General features: G+C 44.6%; 1 protein-coding gene across 6 annotated transcripts in view; it reads left to right on the top strand.

The window, feature by feature from the left end:
* The window catches only part of APLP2 (amyloid beta precursor like protein 2), a 72,491-nt gene that overhangs the window by 33,400 nt on the left and 24,452 nt on the right, over positions 1–14,639 (top strand). For all 6 annotated transcript variants that reach the window (XM_019942057.3, XM_019942058.3, XM_019942055.3 and 3 more), the window contains exons 2-3: positions 3,032–3,205; positions 4,040–4,163. In XM_019942057.3, coding sequence (XP_019797616.1) covers positions 3,032–3,205; positions 4,040–4,163 — 298 coding nt within the window. The remainder of the gene's footprint in view (positions 1–3,031; positions 3,206–4,039; positions 4,164–14,639) is intronic.

Below are 14,639 nucleotides of genomic sequence, written 5' to 3'. Positions count from 1 at the left end.
TGAGCATTCATACAGTTGGAACTCTTGTGGCCTTTCAGCCAACAGCCACAGCGAGCCACACATGGACTGTCATCTTCAATGTTTGTTTGTTTTTTATTTTGCGGTACGCGGGCCTCTCCCTGCTGTGGCCTCTGCCGTTGCAGAGCACAGGCTCCGGACGCGCAGGCTCAGCGGCCACGGCTCACGGGCCCAGCCGCTCCACGGCATGTGGGATCTTCCCGGACCAGGGCACGAACCCGTGTCCCCTGCATCGGCAGGCGGACTCTCAACCACTGCGCCACCAGGGAAGCCCTGTCTTCTTCAGTGTGATGAGCGACTGCTTGCACAGTTTTGACTGTGGCCTGGGTGAGCTCATGTAATTGACTGATGCTGTTTCTCACCTGTATTCATTTTTGGAACTAAAGAGGCAAATGCCTGCCTCCCCCGCCTCTGTACTTCTGAAAGATTAGATACCACCCTGACATCCTATTTAATGTTAAAATATACCAGTCCGTGGAGAGAATTTAGAAAGGATTGCTCAGTGTCTTTCACGTTGAACTGTGGTCGTTCATTTATAGCAGGTTTAGGAAATACTTTCCTTCTAACCTGTAGATTTGGCTTTCTTGCTTACATATTTATCATGTCTTCCTGGATTTTCTTTGTTCGTTTCTGTTTGAGCTTTTGAAGAGTAGGAAGGAAGGAATTTGCTGGAACACTGGTTTCGGTGCACAGAGCATCCCTGGGGTTTGCTTGCCTTTGTCTCTGTATGTACAACTTAATGTACTGTGTGCCCATTTCCCTCCGTATCATAACCCAAGTTTCTAGCCTTAATCCTTAGATATGCCTCCCAGAAGAAGAATGGCCAGTAGAAGAGGCATTTTTGTGCACATCTCCAGCTCAGTGTGAGAATTAAGTGCCTTTGTCATGTGCATCTTCATATCTTCTAATGATCTGTTTGAATTAAACACCATTAAGGTACTGCCTATATCTTCTTTCCACAGATACCTTTAAATGTTTTTTCTTTCTTTGGGGGAGACAGGACTTCACACCAGTCTATAGCTTCACGTGCAGTTATTGTGAACGCACAGGATCTGTGTCTTCTACTTTAATAGATGATTATTCATCACAGTGGGGTGACAGTCTATTATACTTAACAAAGTTGCTGACTGTTCTTCTCGTTGGATTTAACTGAGGTGTTTTTCAACCCTGATTGATCTTGGCGACATTCTAGATCCAGATTAGCTTTCTCCCAGCTATCCAGCAAGTGTTTGTGCTTCCTTCTCTTGTGCTACTGGAAAGCAGGCTAATTTTAATAAGCTCCTAAGCAAAACGTGTAGGTGGTAAATTTGTCCTAGAAGATCGGGATGTATTTCAGAATCAAACGTAGGCTCCTAATTGGAAGGACCATTCATGTCTGTGTAACCAGTCCATCAGCACAAATGCAGGAGACTTGCCTGGAAAGCACACAGTTTTCCATATATTTTAAAAGTCAGGGAATTCCCTGGCGGTCCAGTGGTTAGGACTCTGTGCTTTCACTGCCAAAGGCATGGGTTTGATCCCCAGTCGGGGAACTAAGATCCCACAAGCTGCAGGGTATGGCAAAAAAAAAAAAAGTCATATCTACTTTTCTTGTTAATAGGAAAACCATTTAATACCAATGCTCTTTGCTCTTTTTGAAAAGATCATAATAGGCCAGATAGTCTAACCCGACCCCTCAAGTTTTAACATTTTAAAAAGATGTTTAATTTTTGTTTTGCAAGAACTTACCCATTAGGAGAGACCACAGAACTTTATTGTGAATGTAACCATCAATATTGGGATATCTTTAGATGCAGGGATGCCTGTGTTTTTTCTGGTGCACGAGACTTTGTAAGAGCCTCACTGTCATCGTACGTAAATGTTTTTTCTCACCTGTAATTTGTGAGCTATTGATGGCTACGGATAGTTGATTTTTTTCCTAACACGAGATAAAATTGTTCATGAAATCGCTTTTAGTGTTCTCTTTCCATGCACGACGCCATTGCTCACTGAGTTATACAATTCATGCTGCCTCTTGGTCACCCCCCAGCCATCGTCACCCAGTCTTGCCTGCACTGCTGTCTGCCGGTGCTGCCTTACCCAAGTACTGTCATCTCTCCAGCTCCCTGAGCCATCCCCCTGCCTACAGAGAACATCAGAGCTGCATTTGAAAAATATTAACTCTGTACTTAGAACCCTCAGCACTCCATCCTTTCTTGGTCTACAGACCATCCAGTCTTGACCATGTGTGCCACCCACCCTTCCCTTGGACCCTCTACAGACTCACAGTCTACATTCTCCCCCAACGGGGATGGCCAAAGCCACTCCAGTGTCACAGCCCTTGGACCCGCCACAGACTCACAGTCTGCATTCTCTCCCAATGGGGATGGCCAAAGCCACTCCAATGTCACAGTTCAGGAGGCTTCCCCATCACCTCCTACCCAAACCTAAGTCACATTCCCTTTTTGTTTTGTATGCTCCTTCAGCTCTATGTTCTTTCCCTTCCTAAGACATCTGGGAATCTTTCTGTGTGAGAATTGACTCTTGAACTAGACCATAAACCCCAAGAGGGCAGGGGCCGTAACCTTTTGCTCAGCCTTGTGTCCTGAGCATTTAGCACGTTGCTGTGCAAAAATAGTAGTTGCTCAGTAAAATGTTGTCACGTAAGTGAATTGAGTAAAATTGCTGGAACTTTCGCCGTTCTATACTTTTGTGTTTTGGTGTATTAAGGAATGGAAAGTGGGTTTGCTTGTATTAGAGGGGACTGCAGGTGGATTATGGGTTCCCAAGTCAGAAGTGTCTAGATGGGGAGTGGTGGTTACAGTTCCCATGCACATTTCTCTCTGATTATATATGTCCAAAGGTCATTTTTTATTCTGGCTTAGTTCCTGGGAAAAGGATTTGTTTACGAAGAAAAAACAGTAAGTAATGAAGATTTTTTAAAAGGTCAGTTCTACTGTCACAAACCGCTAAGTGACTCTCCCTCCGTGCCACCTCTTGGGAGTGAACCTGGAATTTATTTTCCCTTCGATAGGCCCTCGCAGCCAATGCTGGAACAGGGTTTGCTGTTGCTGAGCCTCAGATCGCAATGTTTTGTGGAAAGCTAAATATGCACGTGAACATTCAGACTGGGAAATGGGAACCTGACCCAACAGGCACTCAGAGCTGCTTCGGAACAAAGGAAGAAGTTCTCCAGTACTGTCAGGAGGTAAGCATGCTGCCAGAAACTTAAACGTTTCTGGGTCACGTTTGAACCTGTTTGCTTTAGAAATAGGTGCTCTGTCATTCTGCTGTTTTGACCTAAGACCGAGCTGGTAATGATGGGGGCAGCAGGCTTCTGTTCTGAGTGTGCCCTTGGCCTGGGTGTGCTGTGAGCTCTCTGTCCTTTCTGGACGGAATACTGCAGAAGCTTGGCGGGGCCTTAGAAGTGCAGCCTGGTTCCCTTGGCTTCCCACGTGTTATGGGAAGTTGTGAAACAAGCCCAGTGTCACGTGTGTGCTTGTGTTTTGCACTTGCTGGTAGAAGCCACCAGTATCATAAGGGATTATCTCATGTCTGATTCAACAGACTTGTTGGGTCAACGCTTGACGTAGAAAAGCGTATGAGATGTTTTAATTTCTTACCAAAACTAGCCTTTGGGGTCAGGGTTGGAATATTATTCTGTAATTTCATTAATACACACTTCCATAGACTTGCCTCTTAAATGTTTTAGTTCTTGAACTCAGCTATTTGCACACACCCTACAAGTGGACTTGATACCTAATAGACTTGTTTGGGGCTGAACACTTGCTGCTTGTGTAGGTCTTTTTTCAAAGAGAATGTGTTAGAAGTGGTCCAAAATCTACCTGTCAAAAGAAAGCTAACAGTTGCAGTATCTCTTTGCTTGATTACTTCCGTTGGAACCAGGCAGCAGAGGGGACTTCAGATTTATGTAGGACGATGGGGAAGCTGAGCGCGCAGACACGCGTCCTGGCTCACCAGCGAGTGTTCGTCTTTTACGGACAAAGTCAGTCTACTGTGTGTGTCTCCTCTTCCCTTGCAGATGTATCCAGAACTACAGATCACAAATGTGATGGAGGCAAACCAGCCGGTCAGCGTGGACAACTGGTGCCGGAGGGACAAGAAGCAGTGCAAGACCCACATCGTGATCCCCTTCAAGTGTCTCGGTGAGCGTCCGGGAGCACCTCTGGGTTCCTTCTCAGGAATGCGGGTCCCCGGTGTTACATTTCATCTCCTCCTGGCTCACAGTGAGATGTCGCCATCTGTCAGGAAGCCAAGGGCTGCAGGAACTTATTGGGGGACGGTCTTTTGAATACTCACGGCTTTCTGGTGTCGATCAGTGACTTGTCTTTGATGGTCACTAACTCCACCTCTCCCATCATGGGCGTCCTCTGTTTTTTCAGGACGAGCCTCTTCCACACCCCTGAGTGAGCGTGCTGCGCTCAGAGTGGTCCAGCTTCGTTCACACCGAGAGTTTGAAATTACTGTTGATAGTCCTGGGATCAGTAGTACCGAAACAGCCGAGGGGTGGTCTTTCGTTCCCCTTTCTTTGCCCTACACACATTTTGCACGCACCGAAATCCTGTATTGTTAGCCAGACCAAACCTGTGGCAGTTTTCAGAAGCCGAGAAGTGAGTCGTAGCTGCCTGTAGACAGTCAGGGATGCGTCGGCCAGGCCCTGTGCCACCTGCCTTACTGAAGGGTCAGCTGATAAGGGTGTTTATGACTGTGTTTCTGTTAGCAGTCAGACCTAACTCAAGTGCAGCCATAACATTTTATTACCCAGAAGTAGAGTCGCTGCTCCAAATGCCCTTTTAGTGAATGTGCTCATCCTGACCACTGAGCACTGACACATCTGAGTTACGTTCGCGCGTCTGTTGCCTGGCTGACTCAGGAACAGATTTGGTCGTAGAAACTTAAAAGGGCGAAACGATCAATTTTAGATGATCCGCGATAGGACTGACATAGCTAGAGCACTAACATAGCCTGGCTAGCTCTGCGGATGTATTTAATTTTAACCACTAACTTAACCTGTTCCCCTCCCTCCTTCATTAAAATCTTTCTGGGACTTCCCTGGTGGTGCAGTGGTTAAGAATCCGCCTGCCAATGCAGGGGACACGGGTTCGAGCCCTGGTCTGGGAAGATCCCACATGCCGCGGAGCAACTAAGTCCGTGCGCCACAACTGCTGAGTCTGTGCTCTAGAGCCCACGAGCCACAACTACTGAAGCCTGTGGGCCTAGAGCCCGTGCTCCGCAACAAGGGAAGCCACTGCAATGAGAAGGCTGCGCACCACAACGAAGAGTAGCCCCCGCTCACCATAACTAGAGAAAGGCCGCGCGCAGCAACGAAGACCCAGTGCAGCCAAAAATAAATAAATAAATTTATTTAAAAACAAAAACAACAAAAAAAACCTTTCCTAACATGGAACTCATTGCTTTCTCATTCTCACAGGTAGCAAAGTAACAGGAAGAGGCAACAGCTGAATAACAGTATTTACCGTAGCAGTTACTTTGTTTTAAAAGTATTGAGTACGGGGGAAAAGAGGACAGGTGTGTGCTTAACACCATTTACTTAAAACTGAGCCCCATGCAGTAGTGTGAGGCTTGTGAATGGCTTTGTGTGGTGTGGTTTAAAGATGTTCTTTCATTCCCTTTGGCTGTAAGAAGTCTCTGAGTATAAGGTTTCATTCATTCTCTGTAAAATTCTCAAACTTAAGAGAGTACCCTTGAATATTCGTACACGATAGATAGTACCTAGCAATCATTTTCTTCCTTTTGCACTGTCATTACCAGAGGCTTTGTGGCCTGGTCTTCCCCATCCTGCATATTCTTTGTCACTTGTTGGCTCCACTACCCACCCAGGACTCTGAGCTGGAGATCTGGGAGACCTGTACCTCCCCATACCCAGCCAGCTCTCAAGGCAGCCTGATTTTTACCTCTTAAGAATGGCTTATAACCATGGTTCCCAAACTGTGCACAAAGGCACCCCAGGGCACTAGGGATATTTTTGATTTTCAGGGAAAGCATGTCAGACATTGTGAGCTAGCCGGAGGCGTTCACAGTTTCAGCATCAGCTCATCCCGTTCCTTTCGATGACCTCATATCTTTGTGGGGCTGCTTCTTAGTGGTTTCTGTGAGGAGAAGCCAGCATTGCACCAGAATTGCTGAAGAAATGGGTGTGGTGGTGCTGAGTTTACTGCCGTGCAGGAGAAGCTGTGCAGTGCCCAGCAGGCACAAGGTGTCAGACACAGGTGCTTTTCACTAAGTTGTCACCCTGACAACTTTTCGGCACGCTGTTGGGGGGTGCTGTGAAAAAATTCCTGGGACACCCAGAGTACCGTGACTGGGGAAACTTTGGGAACCTCCGGCTGGTCCGTCCGAGTCCCCTGCTCTACCTCAGTCTTTTATCATTTGCTGCCTGGACTGTGAGAACCGCTTCTGCGCGTTTCTCAGTTCTGTTCAGTCCATTGCCCTCCCTGATCCAAAATGAAGACTGAACTGTCTCTCCTGCACATAAAACCCTTCAGTAGCTCTAGCTCTTCTTCACCTAAGACCAAGTGTAAGCGCCCTTAGCACAGTTTGGAAACTGCATGGTGTGGCCCTTGCTTAGCTCTGCTCTGTGCCCCCAACCCCTGCTTCGTCCTCCCCGCCCCTGCTCTGTCCTCCCCGCCCCTGCTCCGTCCTCCCCGCCCCTGCTGCATCCTCCCCGCCCCTTCTCCGTCCTCCCTGTCCCTGCTCCATCCTCCCCAGCTCCGTCCTCCCCAGCTTCGTCCTCCCCGCCCCTTCTCTGTCCTCCCTGCCCCTGCTCCATCCTCCCCACCCCTGCTCCATGCTCCCACCACAACACGTCCACCTCGTGGCTCCTGCCACGTGCAGTCCAGCTCCCACTGGAGTGACTTTATGTACTCACTTTGCTTGGCGAGTTCTCCTTTTCACACTCATCTCAGGGACACCTCCTTTAAAGGAAGCCTTTCCTGCTGCTCTAATTTCTGTCTTGACGTCCAGGTTTCTCAGCTCCTCTTTGTTGCCGCCCGTGCCCCATCACCCTGCACGATGCCGGTCTGTTGATGTGTCTTTCTCCAGCTACACTCTGAGCACCTTGGGAGGAGGGTCACGGCTTTAGTCTTCTCTGTCCCTGCAGTCAAGACGGTGCCTGGAACTAGGATGCTGTCTGTTGATTACAAGACCACTACCATAGCTGGTGCACAGCGAAAATGTTCTTTTCTAAATGTTAGTTTGAGTTTTTCAGTGCCAGAGAACCAGACGATGCATGATATTGTCATTAACTAGATGCATAAAACAATTTGACCATAAACCATTCAATACCTTCTTTGCATTGTGGTCACTGAATAATGCATAATACAGTCTTCAGTGTTACTGAAGTTATTGTGTTTACACAATTCAGACAGTTATTGTGTTTACAGCAGCATCCATTTGGACAACTTCTTAACCAGGAAGGAGAGCTACCTGTTGGTATTTTTAAATAAATAAAACAGTTGCCTGAGCCTAAGCTAGTAGGGGACCAGGTGACTGGAGTTTAAGGGAGGTTAGGAAAAAAGTACTGCCAATTCCTTGTAATCATTTGAGAAGCAGAAGATTGTAATGTCTCTCTGTCCCCGTCCCCACCCCTTTAGAGTCCCCAGGCACTGGTTAATTATCAGCACCACTTTCTTTTTACCATAGGCTCCTTAGAAAGCCTTTTGGTTCTAGTCTTTCAGGGTTACTTTTGCCTTTTTAACTTAAAAATAATACAGGACTTCCCTGGCGGTCTGGTGGCTAAGATGCCGCGCTTCCATTGCAGGGGGCATGGGTTCGATCCCTGGTCAGGAAACTAAGATCCCGCATGCCATGCGGCATGGCCAAAAATAGGAAAAAAAAAATTAAAAATAATAACAGTTTTAAAATAATTTCAAGTTTACAGAATGGTTGCAAAAATAGTACAAAGAGCTTCCATTAAATCCTTTCCTCAGATTTTCCAACTGTTAACATTTGATTAATACGGTAAAATTAATCTTACCACTTGTATCTCCCCGCAGGTTTTGTTTTTGTTTTAAATCATTTAAGTTGTAGACATGGTATCCTTTTATCCCTTAATACTTCCATGTATATTTTTTATAAACAAGGACATTCTGCTATGTAACTATAGTACAGCCGTCAGAATCAGGAAATTATCATTGATATAATATCTAATCTACAGACCCTGTTCAAGTTTTGCCTGTTGTTCCAACAACACCAGGATCTAGTTCATTGTTTCAGTCTTGGCATTTAGTTCTCTCTGTAGCCTTTCCTTGTCTTTCATTTTTTGTTTGTTTGTTTTTTGATTTTTGTTTTTTTTTTTTTTTGCGGTACGCGGGCCTCTCACCGCTGTGGCCTCTCCCGTTGCGGAGCACAGGCTCCGGACGCGCAGGCTCAGCGGCCATGGCTCACGGGCCCAGCCACTCCGCGGCATGTGGGATCTTCCCGGACCGGGGCACGAACCCGTGTCCCCTGCATCGGCAGGCGGACTCTCAACCACTGCGCCACCAGGGAAGCCCCCTCCTTGTCTTTCTTAACTTTGGTGTGTAGAGTACAGGCCAGTGACTTTGTAGAATGCAGTTTGGGTCTGTCTCAGGATCCTTTTGATTTGTGTGTTTTTGAGGGCACTGTCATAGAAGTGTTCTTCTCTCTGAATCCTCTTAGGAATTGCATGATGTCACTTTGTTTCATGACCGGTGATAACTTTTATCAGCTGGCTAAGATGGTGTCTGCATTCATTTATTCATTTCATTATGGACTCACCGTCGAGATTTGTCCCGTGGGTCCCCCTTCATGCTGACTCCTGTGTCTTTTTGCTATGTCCCTATTATTCTTTGAAAGCTTCCTTACTTTCTGGTACAAAAAGATGCTCCAGGCTCATCCTGTGTTCCCTGCCCCACCCCTGGAGTCAGCCATTTCTCCAAGAAGAAGTGGTTTTCTTTAGTGGGGGATGGTATTTAGGAACCAAAATCTGGGTATTAGGTGTGCTTACCTCTATTATGTTATTGCTTCTAGGCCCACTCAGCAGACAGACCTGTGAAATACATTTATATACACATATTCATGCACATATAAATCTATATTTCTATACATGTGGATATTAAAAGCAGTGAGCTCATATCGATACCTCCAATCCCATTATTCTCAGTATATTTATTTATTTGCTCAGTATTCCCTGTACATAATCAGTCTCTCTGCTTCTTAAAAACAGATTTGTTGAGATATATTTCACATACTCTATAATTCATCCATTTTAAAGTGTACTGTTGAATGGTTTATAGTATATTCACTGAGTTACACAACCATACACAATTCTTTTAACATACAAACTACTAAAAATTAATCCAGTAAAAAGCAAGCATCCTATATATTTGATTCACCAGAAATAACCACAGTGAGTCCTTTTATACATGTTAAGGTGAACACCACGTGTTGCAGTAAAGAGATGGCCATAGTGTGATTAGCTTCAGCCCTGAAACCCCCTTTAAGATATTACTGCCCAGCAAACCCAAAGCACAGGCAAGCCAAAGGGCAAGGAGATGGGAAAACAGGCTCTATCTAATTGGTTGGGTACCCATATTAATTGATTTGGTTGTTCAGGGGCGTTATGGATGTTCTCAGACACTGTTTTGGTTTGCCATTGTTTTGCTAGCTTTAGGGGAAGGACGTGTCTTGATTAGCACTCTTGAAGGCTGTTTGAGAATGAATTTAGGTAACGGGTAGTGTTGGCATCAGGCCTGGTGTCTCGCTGTCTGTAGACATCTGTGCACCTGTCTCTCAGTTCTGCCCTATTTTGAGAGCATGCTTGACCACCCACCAGTGTGACTCTTTTCACTGATATTCAATATATTTGGTGAGAAGTCATACTTCAACCTTGCCTCTCAAAATGAATCTTACATCTTAACGTTATTACGAATTGCCTGTTTATCCATAAGATTTTATCTAAATAATTAGGATGATCTGAGTGGGATAGAGTTGGTGAACTGTGAAGAAGCAAAGCTGCTGGTATTTGGGGGGAAGGAGTTAGTCATCTCTGACATTTATATATAGACTGGCTCCTGCATCAAAAGAAGAGAGCTTTGTGAGCCCATGACTGTTTCTGTTGTTGCTAATTTCTGGAAGGAGATTTGGATGGGAATATTACTGTGGTGAAGACTGCCAGGAATGGTCTTGTTCTCAGAAGCTTTGAGGTGGGGCCCGGAGTGAGCTTGGAGCTTACTTGTCCACTGCAGGTGTCTGTCCGCAAGTCGTCTTCTGCCTTTGAATTCCTGACAGCCCGTCAGCAGTTCACCCTGTTCCCTCTGTGGGCCCTTGTGCAAGGTGTATGTTTCTGTTCATGACGATCGTTCAGGCTCTTTAACTTCTCAGAGCCCTATTTACCTCCAAGACATCTGCTAAGGGTGGCTGCCAGACCTCTTAAAAACTCACGTTGGGTGGTCAGGTTAATTTTCTTGGTTGTCTCTCATTACAGCAGGCCTTCGCCCCGCTGCTTACAGCTTCCAAGGGCCCCGTAAATGACATGGTCTTCCTGTTTGCAACCAGAGAGTACTTTTTTTTTTGGCTGCACTGTGTGGCTTGTGGGATTTTATTTCCCCGACCATGGATGGAACCTGGGCCCTCGGCAGTGAGAGCACAGAGTCCTAACCACTGGACCGCCAGGGAAGTCCCAATCGCAGAGTACTTTTGCAGTAGGTTTATTTATACATATGAGTGTTGGTATCGAGGGGCTTCCCCAAGTGGGTGAGCAGCCGTTGTTAACTTTGAAAGGAATTTTATCAACTCTGAAAAAGCTCTAAGACCTGATGGCTGCCATGACCCTGCTGGTGGGAGGTGGTAGGAAAGAAAAACAGTATCACAGGGAATGAGTGGAGACTGAAGATAAATCATAAATGCAGCTTAAATGAAAGCCTATAGTTCAGATTTTGCTAAATTGCCGTGTTCATTGACCAACTTACTGCCTTGAATAGCAAAAACAATATAGGTTTCCAGTGACTTAGGGAACTGTGGGCACTGTCTATTGTACTCCAGCGGGTTAAATTGAGAATTGTTACAACCTTAGATAAACTTTTAAAGTGAGACCAAACCATCTTCAGTGTTTTTCTGTAAATCAGAGTAATACTGATTTGCTTAGGTCAGTCTTTTTCCTAGAAGTTTCTGATAATTATTTGTATCAAAGGCAAAAAGTAGCAGTGAAATGACAGAACTGATGCTGGGATTGAAATGTGTTCCTCTTTTAATTTACATGTTTAAAAAGTTTTTGTTTTTGTTTTAAATAAAACAAATTGGGAAAAAGGAAAGCAAAAACAATCCTTTCCAGTTTCTGCACTCCATTAACCATATTAACATTTTGGTGTATAGACAAGACTTTTTTTCTTTGGGTACGCATGGAAGTGTGTGTGCTTTTAAATGCTTTTTTTTTTTTCCTAAATTGGATCATGCTAAATATGCTTTCCTGTTTAGTGCTTTTTTAAAAAGTTGACATTTATTGAACATCTATTATGTACCACTCTTAGGGCTGCATACATCTTTTGAGTCTGTCTTTTTAAACAGATTTAGCCTTAAGGAGTTAACCAGGCTTAAGGAGAGGTTAGGGATATCGGGTGTGTTTATTCCTTTGCTTATTTGTTTAATGATTGTTAAAATTGTTAAACCGTCATGGAAATGGAAATGTTTCCATGTTATATACAGATATTAAACATGTTTCTTATAACCCCATGGTATTCCATTAAGTACCATGATTTAACTAATTCCCTATTGAGGAACATTTAGGTTGGTTCCGTTTTTGGTTTTTTTTAAAAAATAAATTTATTTATTTTATTTTTGGCTGTGTTGAGTCTTCGTTGCTGCAAGCATCCTTTCTCTAGTTGTGGCGAGCGGGCTTCTCATTGTGGTGGCTTCTCTTGTTGCAGAGCATGGGCTCTAGACGCACAGGCTTCAGTAGTTGTGGTTCACGGGCTCTAGAGCGCAGACTCAGTAGTTGTAGTGCATGGGCTTAGTTGCTCCGCGGCATGTGGGATCTTCCCGGACCAGGGCTTGAATCCATGTCCCCTGCATTGGCAGACGGATTCTTAACCACTGCACCACCAGGGAAGCCCTGGTTCCGGTTTTTTGATATTAACAATTCTGTAATGAATATCTTTGTTCACTTTCTTAATTACTTCCTAAGAGTGCGGTTTTAGAATTGGAATTGTTGAATCAAGGAGTGCTATTGTGTTTTAAATCAGTGGCGTTAGTTCTTTTCTGGTTTTCAGAGGTCAGATCAATTTAATCATGATTTCATAGCAGAAGATTGATGGCGTTTAATCTTACAGTTTAGCATGGAGTTAATTATTAAATTTCTTGCATTAAAATTTTTTAAATTTTAAACTTAATTTCATTTTGAGATATTTCAAGCATACTGAAAAAATAAAACATAATATGATAGTCACTCATATACTCACTGTTGTGATTTAAGTTCTTCCCCATTTTGCCATATTTGCTTTTTTTGGGGCTGCGTTGGGTCTTTGTTGCTGCTGCGTGTGGGCTTGCCATATTTGCTTAATCTCCATCTTATTTTTTAATTAAGGGATTAAATGTCCCAGAGTCCCATCCTTACATCCCTTCCCTCCCTCCCTCCCTACCCTTGGAGGTCACTGCTACCCCACTGTCAGGGTGTATCATTCCCATGCCTGTTTTTATACTTTTGCTGCATACGAATGTGTCTATAAACAATTTGTTTTTGTGTTTTAAAACTGACATTAATGGTGTCATACTGCACTTGACCTTTTATAACTTGCTTTTTTTACTTTATATCATTTTGGGGTTTATCTAAGGTGTAATATAAGCAGATTTAGTTAATGCATTTTTAACTAAGATGAAACGATATGTCGTACTCCACTATATTTTTAAAACCCAGTTTGGTTATTGTTTCTATAGAATATATATAGTAGTGAAATTGCCGTCTAAACTTTTTCTCTGATGTTGCAGTTGTACATATAAAATTGAGGTTTTACAAATTAAAGGATATGAACTGTTGCCTAACTGTAGATTTCTTGATAACCGTGGTTGTATAGTTTGCTTTGTATAAAACTAGTTACTCGGGACTTGAAACTAACAGCATTAACATCAGTAATTAGAGCTAATACTTAAATAATTCTTAGTGTTTACTATGTACCAGATTCTGCTCTAAGCTTTTCCCGTGTTGTACATATTACATCTGGCCTCACAGCAGCAAGATAAAGAAACTGAGGCACAGAAAGTTTGAGTAACTCGCCCAAGACCTCTCTGCTAGTAGCAGTGGTGCTGAGATTAAACACTGGCATTTAGCCCTGTACACACCGCCTCTGAAGTGTACTTTTTGTTGCTTTTTTGTCATAAATTAACAAACATAGGGAGTTCCCTGGTGGCCTAGTGGTTAGGATTATGGGCTTTCACTGCCGAGGCCCGGGTTCAATCCCTGGTTGGGGAACTGAGATCCCTTAAGCCAGGAGGTGCGGACAAAACAAAAAGAAAAAATATATATATACATAAAGATTGCTTAGTCCATACAGTCACCATCCACAGTGTGAGCTGGTGGTTGGATGCCAGAATTTCAGTGATTTGTACTTAGACTGAGTATCGGGGTGCTTCTCCTGATGGAGGCGAATCCTAGTTTACCCCTGGGCTTTGCTTTTTAAGCTTCGATTTTAAGGCTGGTTGATGGGTAAAGCTTGTTTCTATCTCCCTTTGGGGCCCTCGAGGGCAGCACCGTGTCTAACTAACCATTGTGCTCCTGCATTAGTGTCAAATTGAGCTATCTGGTCCCCGAAGTCCCCGTGCTAATGGCAGAGTGAAACCTCACTGCCCCGCGGAAGGCTGTTTTGATGTGCGGTGGCTGCCTGTGATGGCGGGAGCACATCTCCCCCTCACAGCAGATCAGGGGCTGCCCTTTGCCTCCGCATGGGCAGCGGAAGGACAGACTTCTCAGGCCCAGAGACCGAGGCCTGAACTGCAATGAGGCTGGGGAGCGGGTCTGCATATAGACTTGCCGCTAGTTCAAGTCTTAAGACCTTTTTTCTTTTTCTTTTTTTTTTTTTTCGCTGTGCCACTTGGCTTGGGGGATCTTAGTTCCCCGACCAGGGATTGAACCCAGGCCCCAGCAGTGAGAGCGCCGAGTCCTAACCACTGGACTGCCAGGGAATTCCCCCTAAGACCTTATTAGACTTTCCTTTTCCTTTTTTTTTTTTTTTTTAAACCTCAGAGGTTGGCCTGCCTGTTTCCTCTTCCCTCCCCTACCTATTGCATCTCTCCTGAGCTAAGTACCACCTTGGTTTTCTTGCAGTCAGTAGAGCACGTTGGTGATGCATCAGAAGCGCCTGGGATGCTTGTTCAGTGCAGATCACTGAGTCCCACATTAGACCTACTGAACCAGGTTCTCTGGGTGATGAGCCAGTGATTACGTTTTTAGCTTTTTATTATGGAAGTTACAAACATATCCAAACACAGAGAAGATTATCGCATTAGCCCTCATGTGCTGTGTAACGGTTCATGAACCACTCACCCTGTCTGTGGCCAATCCGACCTCCCCCTCGTTATTTGGAAACAAGTCACAGATACCGTTTTTATTTTCCTGTAAATACTTCAGCATGTATTTCTAAGAGATAAGGACT

This window comes from Tursiops truncatus, chromosome 8 (genome assembly GCF_011762595.2).
Source record: "Tursiops truncatus isolate mTurTru1 chromosome 8, mTurTru1.mat.Y, whole genome shotgun sequence".
Lineage (NCBI taxonomy): Eukaryota > Metazoa > Chordata > Mammalia > Artiodactyla > Delphinidae > Tursiops > Tursiops truncatus.
This window is presented reverse-complemented; position numbering and strand designations above follow the sequence as displayed.